The sequence below is a fragment of the Uloborus diversus genome, chromosome 1, assembly GCF_026930045.1.
Source record: "Uloborus diversus isolate 005 chromosome 1, Udiv.v.3.1, whole genome shotgun sequence".
NCBI classification, from domain to species: domain Eukaryota; kingdom Metazoa; phylum Arthropoda; class Arachnida; order Araneae; family Uloboridae; genus Uloborus; species Uloborus diversus.
In genome coordinates, this window is record NC_072731.1 from 264,466,058 (window position 1) to 264,484,736 (window position 18,679).

Sequence of the window (18,679 nt, forward strand, 5' to 3'; positions counted from 1 at the left end):
CATGAAGTGTTAGAATTCTTACGACTGAAGGTTAACTGAATAGTTTAAGCCATCTATTTTTACGTTTTTAGATCAGTAAACGTCAGCCAAATATGTCTTTTTTTGTGGTTCCAATTTAAAATTAAAATGTGAAAATTAATTTCCAAATTTAAAGCAAAGTGTTTTTTTTTTTTCAGATTAAACTTTTAACAGTAAAACATAATCCCACCAAAAACATTCTGTAAAAAACTAGCCAAATCTCGATGGAGCTGCTTGTTTATCTCTAAAAAGTAATGAAATCTAGACAAAGTCATGTCAAGTCGAAGGTTCCTTACTGCGATTTCTTTATTGTTATAGTTAATGTTGTGTGACTTGGCCGTTAAACATTCTTTATACGTTAGTGGGTACAAGTCAATTTTGTTTACACGTTTTCCAAGTGGCAATTTTCCATCGTCAATGGGTAGCGGTTCTGGCGACAGATTGGTGCAATCGCGTCATGGAGCACCTGGTTTTGTACCCTTGTGTACCCTTTAACGGCCAAGTCACACAACATTAACTATAACAATAAAGTAATCGCAGTAAGGAACCTTCGACTTGACATGACTTCGTCTAGATTTCATTACTTTTTAGAGATAAACAAGCAGCTCCATCGAGACTTGGCTAGTTTCTTACAGAATGTTTTTGGTGGGATTTCACTTCTTTTTGTAGAAACATTTAATTTGTGTAATATTCGAGTAGACTAAAGTTAGGCTAAATTAAATTAGAAGATGTGTCCCACTACGCTGGACTTTTGCAATGACAGTCGATTTTTTTATGTACCAATAGTAGACGGGAGCAATACCATATCTCTAATACAGCTGAGGGTTCTTCATTAGATACTTCAGATTTTCGATTTTTGACATCAAATGAAGCGGCCCACCAAGTTGAATATTTTTTGTAAAGGCAGTATGTCGATCTCTAATAGTTTGGTTGGGCTCTTGTGTTTTCTTATCAGGGTCACTCCAGATCTTCGATTAGCCTAGTTTTTATAGTTTTCCCTTTATGTGACCATTAAACTGTAACTCTGTACCAAAGTTCAACTCTCTGAGTTTATGGGAAGTACTAGTTCTATTTTGATGATCATGAGTGAGTGAGTGAGTGAGTGTCATAAATGCGAAACTTTGCTTTCGCTTAACTTCGGAACTAAATGACCTACAGACTTGAAATTTCGGATTTTAAGTATGTGATTATAGCTTACTAGATGACGAAAATTTCTGCGTTCTGGTCTCATCAGAAGGTTCTCAAATAGGAGTCTGAAAATGCGGCGAAATGGTTCCAGTAAAGGATGGTACGGCAGTGTTTGCTTCGCGCTCGACTTGGCGGGGGCACTGCCGTGCCCCCAGATATCAATATATCTTTTTATCATTTCCAAGCTTAGAAGTGGGTGTTCTTTGTTCGCCGCCATACATTCAGTGCAAATGATCCAGTTTCAAACGAATTAGATTTCGTAAAATAAGACCTTAAGCTGCATGAAAAGAAATTTTCATGGATCATCTTGCGAAATATCACAGAATTTCTCGCAAAATATTTCCAGGATTGTGAACTGGAAAATATTTTAACGTATTTTCTGTGTTGCAATGCATTCTCAGGTTTCATGAGGTGTTAGAATTCTTACGACTGAAGGTGAACCGAATAGTTTAAGCCATCAGTAAACGTGAGCCAAATATATCTTTTTTGCGGTTCCAAATTAAAAATAAACGAGCTGATGTGTACATCACATGACTTCCTTTTACTCCAATTTAATGTCATTTCCCCATTATTGGAAGTTTTAACGTGATTCAATAGTTTGCTCTCTAAATATCAATAACAATGGCCAAATTGAAACAAGATTTTTAAAAAAAAGTAAATCGCCAAATTTGTCGCTAAGTTAGCTACCTGACTAGCTAGACTGACGATATATCGCCTAGTGTCCACCAAATTATAACATCACTTGAGTATGCACCGAAATTAACAATGATTTCCCCGCAAAAAAGGTGCAAAAGGCCCCTTTAGACACACCCGAATGCAACCAAAAGGGGAGGTGCAAAACTAGAGCCCACGCGGAGTCTACGTACCAAATTTCAACTTTCTAGGACATACCGTTCTTGAGTTATGCGACACACATACGCACATACATACGTACATACAGACGTCACGAGAAAACTCGTAGTACTTAACTCAGGAATCGTCAAAACGGATATTTCTGGCATCTATACGTTTTTGGGTATGTATGCACGTGTAGTCAGGTCGAAAAAAAAACTCAACATTCATTCGGGGGTGAGTAAAGTGGAAATTAATCTCGATTTTTGAGTGAAAATTTTTTTGCGAATACAACAATTCCTTTTTTAAAACTAGTATGTTGTGGCCATCACAAAACTTTCTTCTATATTTTTCTTTTTTTTTTTTTCTGATCCCTCCCCATGCTTGACGAGGAAGCAATATTCCCAACAAAAACAAAATTACACATGCAAAAGCTTGACGACCATCCCAATGTCTGAATTATTGCAAAAGCAAAGCAAAGAGCGAAAATTGAAAGTTATTTTAAAAGCCTTGCTTGAATTAATTACAAATATTTTATTTGTTAACAAACATAAGATGGCAACAGTTAAAAATTTTAAATCATTGAGATAATATTTCCGATCATTTCCATACAATTAAAATCACGAGAAATACGCAGACGACAATCTTTTACGATTTATCTTTCTTATTGTTGCATTAATAAAAATATTTTTATTCGCAAAAAAAAAAAAAAAAAAAAAAAGAAAAATCAACACCTCTTGGAGCGATCGGCGTCAAAATAGAACCAAAGCCTGTTTACATATGGATTCACATATATTCCAAATTTCAACCAGAATGTAGCATTATTTCTTGAGATAGGGCACTCAAAATGGAAAAAAAAGAACGGGTGATTGCGCTACCCCCTTTTTAGCTGTTGACACAAAAATAAAATCAGTTCTTATACCCACTAAGGGCTACTTGCCGATAAATTTTTCTTTCATTCCGTTCATTATTTCTTGAGATACAGCAGTCACAATTGACGACAAAAAACGTTCTATAGCTCAACCCCCGTTTGAGTTATTGACACCAAAATTGAATCAGCACCTGTTCCTGTTAATACCAACATATGGACCAAATTTTGTTTGATTCCGCCAGTAACTTCTTGAGGAATAGCAAGCACGCGTAACTCGAAAAACGTCCCATTGCTCCACCCCCCTTGGAGGAATTCGCGCCAAAAACTAATGGGCACAAGTTCACATAGGGGCACATATGTGTACTAAATTTCGTTCGATTTCATGCGGTAGTTTTTGTTGTAGAGCGGCCACAAAAAACTGGTCACACACAGACGTGACACACATACATACACACACACACACATACATACATACACACACACAGACAGACAGACATTTTCCAAAAATGGTCGAAATGGACTCAGCACACCTCAAAACGTTCGAATCCGTCAAAATTCGAAAATTTGCACGAATCCAATACTTTCTTCTATATATTAGATATAGAAGAAAGTAAAAAGGAAGTAATGAAATGAGAAAACTAATTTCCAAATTAAAAGCAAAGTATTTTTCTTCAATTTAAACATGTAACAATAAAACATAGTACCAAAATATCTTTTTATCATTTGAGTTTGCAAAAAAGTTTACAAAGTGCATATAAAATTGTTTTTATACGCTTTTAACGATTCGTCGTACACAACCGTAGAAGGCCTGTTTGCGATGTCTTCCTCCATTTCAGGTGCTATTTTTTCATTTGAAACACTTTTATCAGGAACTGGAGACACATCTTTTGTTCTTTTATAAAATCTGGACAATACAATTTTTTCCAATGCCAGAGCTGGAGCTTCGATTACCATATTTACTGCGAAAGCCACCCCGAAGGAGACACAAAGATGTCCGAAAAAAAGCCAGACCTGCAAAAGAAGCAAATCATTAAAGATATTTAATTCGTATAATTTCGACCGCTTTTCAAAGTTATAGCACTAAAAATGTCTTGAAATTTTCCTAATATATAGCAAGAAATGGGTCATCCTTGCGAAAGTGGTTCAAATTGTGTCTGAGAGTTTAAAAATGTTTTAAACCTTTTTTACTTCCTTTTACAAAAAAAAGGAAGTATTGTATACGCAAAAAAAATTTCACTCAAAAATCGACCTTGATTTCCATTTTGCTCACCCCTGAATGAATAATGAAATTTTTTTTCGACTCGACCACACGTGGATAGGTGCCTAAGAAAGTGTTTACAAGTTTTCTCGTGAGGTCTGTATGTATGTATTTATGTGCGTATGTATGTCGCATAACTCACAAGAACGGTATGTCCTAGAAAGTTGAAATTTAGTACGTAGACTCCTAGTGGGGTCTAGTTGTGCATCTCCCCTTTTGGTTGCATACGGGTGTTTCTAAAGGGTTTTTTTTTGCCTTTTTTGGGGGGAAATCATTGGTAATTTCGATTGAAACTCAAGTGGTGTTATAATTTGGCGGACACTTGGCGATACATTGCCAATATTTTGGTTGCCAAGTTTTGTCGCCAATTTGGCGACAAATTTGGTAATTTTGCGATTTTTTTTTTTAAATTTGGTTTCAATTTAGCTACTGTTGTTGATATTTAGAGACTAAATTAATAAACCACATTAAAAAATGCCAATAATCTGGAAATGACATTAAATTGGAGTAAAAGGAAGTCATGTGATGCTCACATCAGCTCGTTATGGATATAGTCAGAGAGAGAGCTTACTTGCACGAAATGGTCCAACTGTATTTGTGTACGTAAATTTCCGACAATAATGATCTGCACTATTGGATGGATGAGAAAGACAATGAATGTCAGTCGACTTAAAGGAACAAATGCTTTCCATGTAAGTATGTAGTTGATTATACCTGAAAATACATACAAAGTTAGTAAATGCTGCGTAGTAGTTGTAGTCAACAGTCATCACATTAACTAAAGTGAATTTACCGTAATTCTTCATTCTGTCAAAAAGATACAAAATAGTTGTAGTTAGAAAAATTTTATGCCTCTCAAAAATCAGTAAGAGAGAGATAAAACAATTTTCATGCGCTCTTTTTGAAACTTCTATCTATCTTCCATTGAAGAGGGTTGGTCCCTTTTTTTTTTCATTTTCTTTTTTAAATTCTCATACGCAAAAGGTTTTCACACATGTTCGAAAAAGTATGCATAAAGATAAATACTTTCTGTTTAGAAATCCCTTTTTTCGTCATTTCATGCGTTATTTATTTTTATTTTATTATTAACATTTCAAATAGTGAAGATCAATCTATTATATCACAAGCGCAGCAAAAAATACCTGCTACTTAAATGGGTGATCTCTTATGACACAGCAAAACGGAAACTTAAAAGTTTCAGCACCATTTTTGTTTTAGTCTACTCTCAAAGCTCATAAATAATGTAAAATAAAAGCATGAAAGACAGTTGTGCAAAGAATTGCACTAATAGGAAACATAAGTCAAAAACATAACAAATAACTTCATAAGAATTTGAAAATAAAAAAGCTAGATTTCGATTTTGAAATGAGGAAATATGTAGCTGTTTATTTGTCCTGTCTAAGAGTTGAGAAGAGAACAATTTGATTCAACCGAAATATTTTCTTTTATGTCGAACGAAAAAATAAAGTTTAAAATACTGGAGCTGGCGAAACGCTTTGTATAAATAAACGTCTTTTATAAATGTTATCTCGAAAACCTATTTCAGTTATTTCATCTTTTATTAATGTGATTTCTTATACAAGTGCAAGCATTATTTTGCTTGCAAAAAAAAAAAAAAATTAATTTGAATTTTGTCATCTTGAATTCAAATTATGTTTTTCGCAATCACGAGTGTGTGTGTATATGTAAGCGTGTGTGTTTGCGTGTGGGGGGTATGTGTGTGTGTGTGTAGGCATGTGTGTTTGTATCTGTGTGTGTAGGCATGTGTGTTTGTGTCTGTGTGCAGGCATGAGTGTGTGGGTAGTTGTGTGTATGTGTGTGTGGGTAGTTGTGTGTATGTGTGTGTGGGGGTATGTGTATGTGTGTGTAGGCATATGTGTTTGTGTCTGTGTGCAGGCATAAGTGTGTGGGTAGTTGTGTGTATGTGAGTGTGTTTGTGTGTTTGTGTATGTGTGTAGGTGTATATATGTATATGTGTGTAGGTGCGTGTATGTATGCGTGTAAGTGTAGGATATTGACGAAACCTGGAGACTGTTTTCGCTAGAGGTGCAGCATCGTGAGGACCCGGTCGACGGTGATGCTGTGGAGGGTGGCGGTGGGAAAAATGATAGGACATCAAAAACAGTCAAATGAAAGCAATAAGCAATCGTGATTGCTCAAAAAAAAACATACATATTTACGTTATAATAAACATACATATTACGTTTATATAAGGAATTAATTAAACGAAAAACAGTAAACATTACATGGTAAAACTTTGATTTTTTCCCTAGTCCTTTAGATTCTGTAAAATTTGGTTTATGTATTAAACTCAAAAAAACACATTGCGTACCGTTTTTAGGAGACGCACACTGAAACAATATCGGCTAGGCTTTCTTTCCGGCTTCTGAAAGTTCATTTTCAAACTCTTCATTGATTTAAATGCCAATAAAACTTCCTTCATTTACCTTTGCTTTTCGTAAAATTTAGAATTTGTTCCTGCGATGCACAAAAAAGCAACTTTTTCAGAGCTTTTTTACAAATATTATCATTTAACTTATGTTTGATGGTACGAAAATGGAACGTTCACAAGTGGTTTGTGAAATATGTTGTCAGCAATGAAATTTTCTCTTAGAGGTAGTTATTTGGAGGTCACTGAATGGGGTGGTTTCCTTCAGTCAAAAGTACTACTTTTAGTCATTGAAATTGATCGAATGAGCAAAAAATAATTACATGGACCCAGAAAATATTTTCAATTTTCCAACAGTTATTTTTTAATTAATTTTTTAAAATGTCCGATTTTTAAACAAGGCGTGCTCTTTATGACGTCACAAATGATGCGTTTTGGCGCATCTTTCTACCACGTTTCCACGTTATGATAACCAACAAGCGAATATATTGCGCTCTACGCTTGCTATCAAGCATATCGTTGCCAATACACGTGAGTAAAGATGCGTATTAAATATTTTGCTCTGTGAATGGGAACACTGAATGGCATTTAATCATTTGTGATGTCATCAGCAAGAAAAAAAAAATTCTTAAATAAATTATTAAAAAAATTTTCAGATCCTATGTTTTTAAACGTGACCTTTCAGAAAAAAATACTTTTAAAATTTTGGAAACGACCCCAGTTTTTAAAAAGTTCGTGAAATTCAGATTGCGAGCAAAGAGGTGCGTAATAAATGAGAGAAATAATTACAGATTCGTTAATTTTAGTCGAATATGCACAAAATGAAAACATACTGTGCAGCGTTATTGGCACAACGGACATAATCAAGTAAATCATAATATAATCAAGTGAGTAGAAGACAAAATTTCAGAACACAAACCTCCATGCCCCGTCACGCAGCACAGAATTATCCAAGCCACACCAAGCGCCCAAGCGACTCTGCTGAAGCCCGCGTAAAGTACTCTACTCCACAACAGTGGTTCCACCCCTTTGTTCCAGTTTGTGATGCCATATAAGACGGAGAAGTTGAGGAAGAAAGCGATGCACCATCCCAACAGCTGGATGGCCTGAGAAATAGATGTAAATAAGTACCGTAAAAAGACCAGTGCAGAATGATTTGATGTTTAACACATTTATCTATATTAACTTATAGAAACAATCAAAATGCACTCCGGACGTACAGGTTCTTGTTCATTTATTATTTTTGCTACACCATGCGTTGAAAGCACAGTAAAAATATTTTCTTTACACAAAATTACTATGTAATAATACCATTAAAGTATAAATGTAGCTTCATTGCTAAAAATTAACCACAAATGCGAACAAGAAGCTCATCATTCTCAGTAATAATACAGTGCTGGTAAACAAAATTGCATCACCCTCGCATTTTCGCAACGATGAAATTAGGTGAGAAGTTTTGGTCGATCTATTAAAGTTGAATGTATGTGAAATTCTGCAAAACTTATGAAATAAACATTTAACCTCAGGAATCCGATCATTGTTTACGTAGATCGGGGCTGTTTCCGGGACGAGGCAAACTGCTGACCCCGTGCTCATTTTTCCATTTCTGAACCTGCGTGTGAGTTTAGAGAGAAAAAATTACTTAACCCCACGTCAATTTAAGTCTAATGGCAGGATAAAGGTTTTTGAATCGCTACTTACCAGTTTTGCCCTATGGCACGGGGCAGAATCATCCTTGAAAATGAGTTTGGAACTGAAGTAAATTGATCCCGGATAGCAGGAAGCAATATCTCCTCCAAAATGCCAATATACACCTGAGCGTTTACTGTTGTTCCTCGCACAAAGTAAAGCCCACCAACTCCTTGATCAGAAATACATCCCCAAATCATTTGGGATACGGAATGCTTGACTGTGTGTTGAATGCAGTCGGGATGATATTCCTCTCCTTTGCGACACGGGTGATGCAATTTTTTTTTTAGCCCTACTGTTTGTGCCACTTTAGAAGAATTGCTTGAAATATGTTTTCCGATTGAGAAACTTATTAGTAATTACTCACAGTGGGTATTTTCAGACTTGGTTTTGCTGCAATGAAATAACCAGTGAGCAATCCGACACAGTAGGGTCCTCCATGAACGATTGGGCTAAAAAAAATCTCAGCCCAGTATTTGTTTCTTTGCCTAAAAATTAAAGGCATACGTGTTATCATTTCATAAAATTAACTATCGAGAATCAGTACATGCAAAAAGTAAATAGTTCAAATTTGTGAGCGAAAAAACTTTTTTTTTAAATTAATTTCTTTGTGACTAATTAACACTCATGAATGGCAACAGTTTTTGAAACATAGTTTGCTATTCTTTGTAAGTTTTTTTCTCTGCAGGGGCGATTCCGTGTTTCTTACTTTGCATGAATTTCAGAATTATTTTAAGTAGTTTTAATTACACCAAAAGTTCATACAAAATGAAGATACATGAATCATATCCTTTCAAATTATGTACAATGATACACGAAGTAATCATAAAAAATGATTGAACTATGTAGTACGAAATATCCACAATTGTAATAATTAATCATAGTTTTTGCTTTGCGATCCCTGAACCTGTGAAATATTATGGCGCAAACCGCATATGCAAACGACAATTTGTTGAAAATATTTTTAAATGTGTCTAGGACTTTTTGTACACGCTTTATTTCAAACAGGAATTTCTTCCTTTTTACTTCCTTTTACGAAAAAGGAAGTATTGAATTCGCGAAAAACTTTCACTGAAAACTCGAACTTAATTTCCATTTTGATCGCTCCCGAATAAATGTTGATTCTTTTTTCGACTCGACACACGTGGATAAGTGACTGAGAACGTATAGACACGCGAAATATCCATTTTGACGGTTTTCAAGTTAATTGCAACGAGTTTTATCGTGACGTCTGTATGTTCGTATGTATGCATGTGCGTATGTGTGTATGTGCGGATGTATGTCGCATAACTTAAGAACGGTATGTCCTAGAAATTTGAAATTTGGTACGTAGACAACTAGTGGTGTCTAGTTGTGCATCTGACCTTTTGGTTGCAATCGGGTGTTTCTTTGGGGGTTTCGGGGGTCTTTTGCCTTTTTTTGGGGGGAAATCATTGTTAATTTCGATGTAAACTGATGTGGTGTCAAAATGTGGCGGACACTTGGCGATATATCGTCAGTCTTTTGGTCGCCAACTTAGTGACAAATTTGGCGATTTTTTTTATGTGCGTTTGTGTGTATGTGCGGATATGCGGATGTATGTCGCATATTTCAAGAACGGTATGTCCTAGAAAGTTGAAATTTATTACGTAGACTTCTAGTGGGGGCTAGTTGTGCACCTCCCCTTTTGGTTGCATTCGGGTGTTTCTAAATGGGTCTTTTGCCCCTTTTTGAGGGGAAATCATTGTTAATTTCGATGTAAACTCAAGTGGTATTATAATTTGGCGGACACTTGGCGATATATCGCCAGTCTTTTGATCGCCAAGTTTTGTCGCCAACTTGGCAAATTTGGCGATTTTTTTTTAAAACCTGGTTTTAATTTGGATACTGTTGGTGATATTTAGAGAGTAACCTATTGAACCACATCAAAACTGCCAATAATGGGAAAATGGCATTAATATGGAGTAAAAGGAAGTCATGTGATGCACACATCAGCTCTTTTTTAGAAAATATTACGCTTCTATTTTATAAATCAGTATATCTTAAATCTAAAACCATCATTATAGCGAAAAAAATCGTCTACTCACTCTTCTTCTGGAAAAGCAGCTAACAAGGTTGGAGGGAGATTTTTCATAAAAGTCAACAGACCGGAATAAACTATCGAGGCCGAAATTCCAAGAACGCACAGAAAGATTCCCAACTTTGGCCACCTAGGAAAGCAAACATTTGTCTGTTGCTCGTTTCAGAAACCAACTCTATGTCTGGATGAGCTGTGGTATTCAGTAGTTGAACAACAGTTTGTTAAGTTAACTAATTAAATTTAATTTACCTTAAAAAAGGAAGCAGTACAAGGAGAGCTGCTGTGTATAGTTGAAAATCTACTGCAAGGTACCAAGTTTGAGGAAGACACTGAAATAAATGTGATTAAAATTGTAATATTGTTTTGATTCAATGGTTTATTTTATTATTACTCTTATTTTACTTTTATTCAAGGGATTTCTTCAGGATTTAAATTGTTACAGAGCTTTCTATAAATATCAGCAAACACATAGCAAAGTTTTTCAAAACAATCCTGAAAATAATTTAAACTCATCGGAAGTTCTTACACAAAAGGCTGTTAGCGAACCTTTTGGCCTAAAAGAGGAAACACGCAGAGAATCTGTATTTATAATAAAAATTTTTGAAAAAAAGTAATAGAACCGACTTTAAAATTGCTCTAAAAAGTGAAAGATAATTTTATTCTTTAAACACCATCGATAATGCTTTTAAACATAATTTTTGATGTTGGCGCAAAAACGATAGATAAAATCAGTCACAGCCATAACTAAAATACAACTATAAATTTAACCAGGCCCAGTTTCTCCACTATCACATACATTATGCATTGATGACAGCATATTTGAATAATGATATAAATGTTTCATTCGTAACTTTGGATGCTTTTCTGAAAAAAATATAAAACGAAGCATGGTTACACTGGATTTCACGTTTTGTTTTTCTGCCAACTTCAAAAATTATGTTTAAAAGCATTATCGATGGTGTTTAAAGAATAAAATTATTTTTCACATTTTATAGCAATTTTGAAGTTGGTTCTATTTTTTTTTTTTTTTTTCAAAAATTTTTATTTCATTCTTTTTAGTGTAAATGTAGGTATTTCAGAAATAGTAAGCAGTTACCATCATGAAACTTCACCTTTTTTTTTTCATAAAAATGCTCCATAGTAAAAAAAAAAAGCTATAAACACGCGTTAAACTTTTAGCGATTGGCACTAAAAACATATCTTTGTTCCTCTCTGGAATTTATGTGTAGTTAATTTAATTATAACCATTTAAGTATTACGTTTTCCCTAACTAATTTACATTTCACAGCATCTAAGTTGCTCATGATGCAACCCTGTATTTTCTTACTTAGCCCCGATCATCTGTTATTGGCATAAATGATAACGAAAGAAATACTACTGTAGTTGAGGCAAACTTAATGGTAGCATTGTGAAGGATAAGCAGATTCTAATCACTGCACCACCTCGCTTCCAGGTTAGGTTTACCCCCACTATAGATCAATGACACTGAAGAAGGGAAGATTTCGATAACTCACATAGGGTTACTATAAATCAGCAGGGTTACCAAAATAAATTATTTACGCCAAAAATGAGACGACAGCGCCAGATTCCCGATTATCGAAATATCCCCCTGAAGCAACTTGATGCTTGCTTCAGAGAAACCTTCATTCAAAATTATCATTACAATTACTATTAATGTTACTGTCGTATGGCACCAAACTTTCATAACAATGAGTTTTATAAATTTAATCATTAAATAGGGAAATTGCATGAAATTTATTGGTTTTTTGCTCATAACTTTTTTCTAAAGGACAAATATGGTCAAACAAAGTAATGGGACCTAAGTTGAGCCATCCCCTATCCATTAAAAAAATAATCATCAAAATGGGTTCATTAGGTGAGACTCTGTGAGTGGACAAAAAAAAAAAAAAACATACATACGGTATGAACTGATAACCGCCTCCTTTTTGAAGTCGGTTAAAAATACAGTCTGGCCTTTTCTTTTAATTCTAGTGTTTTCATATATTCTAATCAACTTTTAAAATCATTAAGTTCTAATCAGTTTTGAAAGTACAAGCAAACTTCATAAAAAATAAATCTTTGTTGTGGTATAAAATTCTAAAATATGACTTCCTTCTCTTAAATCTTTCAGTTTGCGAAAATTTGCTATAAAATTGGAATAAAATCTCTATTTTTTTCTGAAAAGATTCCCCCCCCCCCGTCATCCATGACCCTGTAAAATCGAATGTTTTTGGCTTTCCTAAAAATGGAAAGTCAGATTGACATGTTAGCATATTAATATACGATTGCATTAACATAAATAATATCCTATTAAATACATAGTCATAGTTTTTTTCTAATTTAAAATTTGAATTGAAATTGCGTACCATTCTCTCCGCTTCATAGAAATTGTTAATAAATGCTAAATTCATCCACCAATTATGATTGCAGTCGTCAATGTATCGGTCTACGCTACTGTGCCAGATGGGTCCGGATCCCAGGCAATAAACCAAAAATATTACAACCACTATAACGGAAGCATAAACTGGCACTAATCTGCAAAAAAAACGGAAGTTCAATGAATTATTTTTGAATGTTAAAACAGAACGTTAGTTATTTATTTGTATGGACAATGAAAGCTTTTTCAAAGATTTGAAAAACTTAGGAATAACTTTGCAGGGCACAATTGGGTCGTTTCCAAAATTTTAAAGGTATTTTTTTTTCTGAAGAAGCATGCTTAAAAACATAAGATCTGACAATTTTTTAAATAATTTATTTAAGTTTAATATTTTTAAAAAAATACTTAAATTGGTGCGCTTTCATTGTTTACACTTCTGTCGTGTGACATCACAAATGATGAAATGCGATTCAATGTTGCCATTCACAGAGAAAAATATTTAATTCGCATCTTTACTCACTTGTATTGGCAACGATAGGGTTGATAGCAAGCATAGAGCGCAATATTTAATTCGCTTCTTGATTATCATAACGTGGAAACGTGGTGGAAAGATGTGCCACAAATTGCATCATTTGTGACGTCATAAAGACCACGCCTTGTTTGAAAAATCGGACATTTTAAAAATTAATTAAAAAATAACTGTTGGGAAAATGAAAGTATTTTCAGGGTCAATGTTATTTTTTTACTCAGTCTAACAATTTCACTGACTAAAAGTAGTACTTTTGACTGAAGGAAACAACCCCATTGGCATTCACTTGCTTTAAAATAAAATTATTCGTTTGAATTTGGAGTTTTTTTGCAGCTTAAAAAGAAAGCTATCCTTTTCGCTAACACACACAATCTCGAAAATTAAAATTACTTTATCCGTATAGACATATGAAACTGCGAAACATGCTATAAAAATTCATGCATTTCACTTTACAGATGTATATCAGTTAGTTATCAAAACTAATAAACATAAAAATGCTACAATATTGATAAACTCATGCGAAAGGTACATGTATTTAAAAGACGGGAAAGAGAAACAAAAAACTATTATTATTTCATTATTTGTTTGTTCATTTATTTTATTTATGTATTTTATTTCACATTTAAAAAAAATATATACTAATTTCTTTAATTTTAAATCTTTTGCAAGAACTTTCGATTTTATTTTGTTATGCAATTGTTATTTTGTAAATTTAATTAATTTGTTTTGGCGGATGAAGTTTATTTTATTCATTTCTTCATTTTTTAAATTTTTTGCAATATTTGTTTCTTTTTTTTTTTTTTTCATATTATTGCTACTTGTATTTGTTTTCTGTTTTAAGTGAAAAAATTCATAACACACCTTTTTGACGTGATTAAAAATCGAGCATCTTCCTTACTCATAAACTAAAATATCAATAACTATAAAAAACAAAATAGTATTGATTTAAAAACGAAAGCACGACATTTAAGCATATATAAATTTGAAGAATTTCCAAAATATGAAATTAATCTTCACATGTTTAAAAAGATTCATTTGTTAACTTTTTTTTAACATGGAGCCTAAAACCTTCTCTGTATGGCTAATGAAGTACGAAGTGATTAAAGAAAAGTAGCTGCGCTCGTAATCCCCTTATACTTGCTTTAGTCATTTTGGGAAATTTCATTCATTGTGGGCTCTTGGTGCGATTTTACCAAATTTTCAGGAATCGTTTTGGGATACCTTCGATAAAGCCCCCACTTCTTCCCTTACTTTGTAAAACGATACGTTACTAATTTTCGTTAGAGATATTGTCGCCAGATGCTGAGATATTTTTGGTCACCATAAAATGGCACTTAACAGTTTTGACCGAAATGCTCTCAAAAAGGGTAGTAACATTTGGTGACTGTTTGAAATTGTGCAAAAAGAAAAATTTATGGAAGTGTTTGTGCTGTTTAGAGATTTGTCTAAAATAGTTTCTGGATTATGTTACACATTAAGAGAAGTTTTTTAAAGATTCTTTGATTGGCGATAGTTTGTTTACATGGTGAAAGTTGAGAAACATTATTGCGTAGTCTTTGGTTCAAAAACAGCGACAGTTGGAAAAAACTGCCAAATGCATTAGCTACTGAAATCTTTCTGCAAAAATTTTGGCGATATTTCTGCTGGTTGATTGGATAGTGAGTAAGTGTCCAATAATCATAAAGAACAATAATAATAATAAAACATTAATTACATTAAAGTTCTGTTTAAATGGAAAATGATCAGCCAAATCCATTTATTATTAGCCTATCTTGTGGGAAAACATTACTTTAAGATTTAACTCTCGAACAGTTAGACAAAACGCAAAAATATTCAAAAATGCAACAATTCTAGCTATCAACTAGGAGTTGAGATTATGCAATAAATAATGAATTGGGTTGATGAAAGCCTTCGAACATGGAACAAAAAAGCTCATAAAAAGTTGTTTTGTACAACTTAGAACTTTCTAACAGATGCCATCTTCAGCAGAAAAAATAGCGCTTTCGATGGACACAATTTTAATATGTGCACGTATTTTTTCACCCCAATATTGAGGCATTTATGCGAAAAGTGGGACTTAAATTGGAATAAAAAAGGAACTATCAAATCGGATTTTTTTTTCGAACTGGTCTTTAAACCTTCCCAGAATCAAAAAGAACAAATGGTGAAAGTTTCAGCCAAATCTGCCCGGTAGTTTCTGAGATCTTAGGGAACAAATCCACAAATTTACCAACATCCATTTTAGTACAGTAAAATTAGGCCAAAAAATGGCCAAACCCAAACATCCAAAAAAAAAGTGAAACCTGTTGCAAATTACTTCTTACCCTTCCAGCAAGAAGGGGTAAAAAGTCCCAGCACTTTGCGCGTCGGGTTTTGGGGGGAAGGGGGGGAGACGAAATAATCCTCTATTTAAATAAAAATAATTTCTATTACTTAAAAAAAATTCTGAAACCTCGCAGAAACCACTCTATAATAGTAAAACAATAAACTCTCACATAAAAAAATTCTAATTAACCGGGGTGTACAGGCGGGGGGGGGGGGATGGGGGGGTTGTCCATGGAGCAGCTTTGCGTCATTGGAATTTTTAAGGCAGTTTTTTTAAGAGGTATTTCTTTCTTTATTGAGGACTTTTATTCTTGATGGGTACTACGTCACACTTAAGGGGTGCGCCATCGCTATGAGGGGGGGGGGACCCTGAATTTACATTCCAAAATCACAGTGAGTACACATTTGCAGTGAAGTTCACGAAAAAATTTCCCTGACTTAAACTTTTCCGAAGTACAAAATGAATCACAATGATATGGTAATGTCAGAATGATAATTCTAAAAGATCTAAGCGAGCTCAGTAACCAAATTATTTGTGACTGGAGTTATTAAACTGTTTAGAGCGCTGGAAAAAAAATTCTTGTGCAGCATAAAAAAGGTCCAAATTGACCAAAGTTTCCCTACTTCTTCTTGATTAACTTACTTCAACTTTTCTACAATCTTTTGCCATCACCGCAAGGGTGGGACAAACCGGAATTGCCAATAGTGAGACGGGCAATGTTGCAATTCTGCACCCTCTAAGTCGGTGGGGGTTCTCATTTGCAAACACCAAGCTACCTCTCTTTTACGCAGCTGGTTATGTGAATTATGCTAAATATGCGGACATATACTTGCAACTCTATCTGAAACTTTTGAGTACATTATGCGATAAAAAAAATTTGATCACATCAAACATCAGCTATCCATCGATCTAACGCAGTGACAAATTCAGGTGGTCTAGAACCTGTAGTGATTCAACGATAGAACAAGTCTTGATGAGAGCAATGAGCAATACATCAATAGAATGCTAAATATTTACACCTTTTTGTCTCTCAGTTTGGAAATCTCAATCCGTTTCTAAAGCCCCAGAAGTTTCTTCCCTCTCAAGTTGGTATGGGTATTGCTCGCTGATGATAAGGTGAGTTGCGATAAGACCTTTAACGTTCGGGTAGTAACATCAAATCATATTGAAGTCAAACAATTTTGTGGCATTTCTTTGTAAAGGAGGTAAGCAGTTATGTCTTTAGCTTCTGTTACGAGAGTAGTTACTATCTGTAAAGATGTGTAAGCCCAAACCATCTTTTACACCGAATGGTATGAACAGTAAAGATGGAATAACAAATTGCTAAAATCTTCTGGTACGAGTTATGCGCTGATCCTCCATCAGTATTCGATGAATCTGGTTTCAGAAGGAAAGAAATCCTGTATCGTTAAAGTACTATTATCTGAAGCGAAAGGTTCATCCAAAATCACAGAAAGAACAGCTGGTGTTATATATGAGGCAGTGAGAAGCAAAGGAATGTAAGTGGACATTTTCAAGTTTTGAATAAAACGCGTTTACAGATAAGATCCTAGGTAGACTTTCATTGATTTTTTTTCTAAATCATGCTGTATAGAAGCAACTACCAGGTCTACTAGGACCATTTCTTGCCCCAAGATATAGGAGAGGTTCACCAACCATTTGTACTGGTTATCTCCAAATTTTTAATTTTGCCCTTTGCTTCTCACTGCCTCATATGTAATAGAAGGAAGATACTGGTAATGATATGTAAATTTCAAGGAAATATGCCAGCAATGCAGCGTGTAGGTCACTTGTAAGTATGGGAAAGCTAGTGTCATTTTTGATGGGTGTAAAGAAAGCACCACAGAAATATAAATGAAGTCCTATTACAACAGCCAAGCCTTCTGCTCTAGAAGACTTTCTGCGTCTCAAATCTTGTGCTTGCTCTGAGGGGTTCATTGGATGTAGTGAATGTTTGAAAAGTCTGAAAGTAGACTGAAGTGCTCAATTATATGCACAAACTGTGTTAGACATAGCTGCAACAATAACGATTTTGCTGAGGATCTAGATTCCAAAAAACATCTTGATAACGAAGACTTTTTGTTACAAGCTTAGGAGAAATCATTTGAAAGCAAAAAACAGTTCAGCGTTATTTTTCTGGCCATTTAACCAAATGTGCACCATCAAAGGGGGTGGGGGGGGGAGGAGAATATTTTAGTACATAATTTCGTTTTGGGACGTGAGCTACTGTTCTTCTGGGGTGGACAGTCCTGATTTATGCATTTTAGATTTGCATGAAATAATACTTCTACTTGAAGTAAAAGTTGGGGGGGGGGGGGGGTAAGGATTTATTTTATTTGGCAGAGGGGGAGGGGTGTTGTAGCTTTGAGAGGAGGTGCACCATCGCTCTTGGAAAATGGACACACTTGATTTCTAACAATTTTCTTAGCATAAAATAATGTTTCCATATGAAATGTATGGAGGGGGATTCGGGGGTACTGCTTCGTTTTACGGGGATAGGGGGGCTCTGTAGCATTTGTGGGGTTTGTCATCCCTCTTGGGGGTCAAACACCTTTAATTTTATGCTTTTAAATTTAGTATAACATAATATTCTCACTTTAAATTTATTCTAAAAATCCTGAAAAAATACTCAAAACTGCAATTTTTAGATGCCCCCCCATTCCAAAACCCGACGCACAATGGGGTGGGACTTTTTACCTGTTCTTATTGGGAGGGTAATAAACAATTTGCACCAGGTTTAGCTTTTTTTTTTGGATGTTTGGGTCCGACCCCTATTTTTACTGTACTCCGTCTTGATTTAAGATTTTCGTACTTTAAACTTATGTTATTTTCTATTAAGTGGAAGTTTATTTATTTTGTTACTCAATCATATTCGATTTTGATGCATTTTTTTACGAATTAAATTATGTATTATGACGTACTCACCTAATTAACCTGTGAAATATATGAAGTACGATGTTAAAAGGCTGACCGCCATCTTTCGCTCTTTTGACGATAACGTAGCTCACCAATAAGCCCCTGGAAATATAAAGAAATCCAAACAGAAACATGAAGATGCGGTGAAAAAAAAGACAATCTTGCAAAGAATCCCGTTTCAAAATAAAAGTATTGAAACGCCTTGCTCAATGTTCAGAAGTGTTTATG

General features: G+C 34.5%; 1 protein-coding gene across 1 annotated transcript in view; it reads right to left on the reverse strand.

The window, feature by feature from the left end:
* Positions 1-3,617: 3,617 nt before the first annotated feature.
* LOC129220517 (nose resistant to fluoxetine protein 6-like) overlaps positions 3,618-18,679 on the reverse strand; it is a 34,639-nt gene continuing 19,577 nt past the window's right edge. Inside the window, exons 8-15 of the mRNA XM_054854948.1 lie at positions 18,461-18,553; positions 12,670-12,838; positions 10,553-10,632; positions 10,311-10,433; positions 8,612-8,732; positions 7,475-7,661; positions 4,738-4,880; positions 3,618-3,919 (exon numbers count right to left, since the gene is read on the reverse strand). Coding sequence (XP_054710923.1) covers positions 3,650-3,919; positions 4,738-4,880; positions 7,475-7,661; positions 8,612-8,732; positions 10,311-10,433; positions 10,553-10,632; positions 12,670-12,838; positions 18,461-18,553 — 1,186 coding nt within the window. The 3' untranslated portion in view covers positions 3,618-3,649. The remainder of the gene's footprint in view (positions 3,920-4,737; positions 4,881-7,474; positions 7,662-8,611; positions 8,733-10,310; positions 10,434-10,552; positions 10,633-12,669; positions 12,839-18,460; positions 18,554-18,679) is intronic.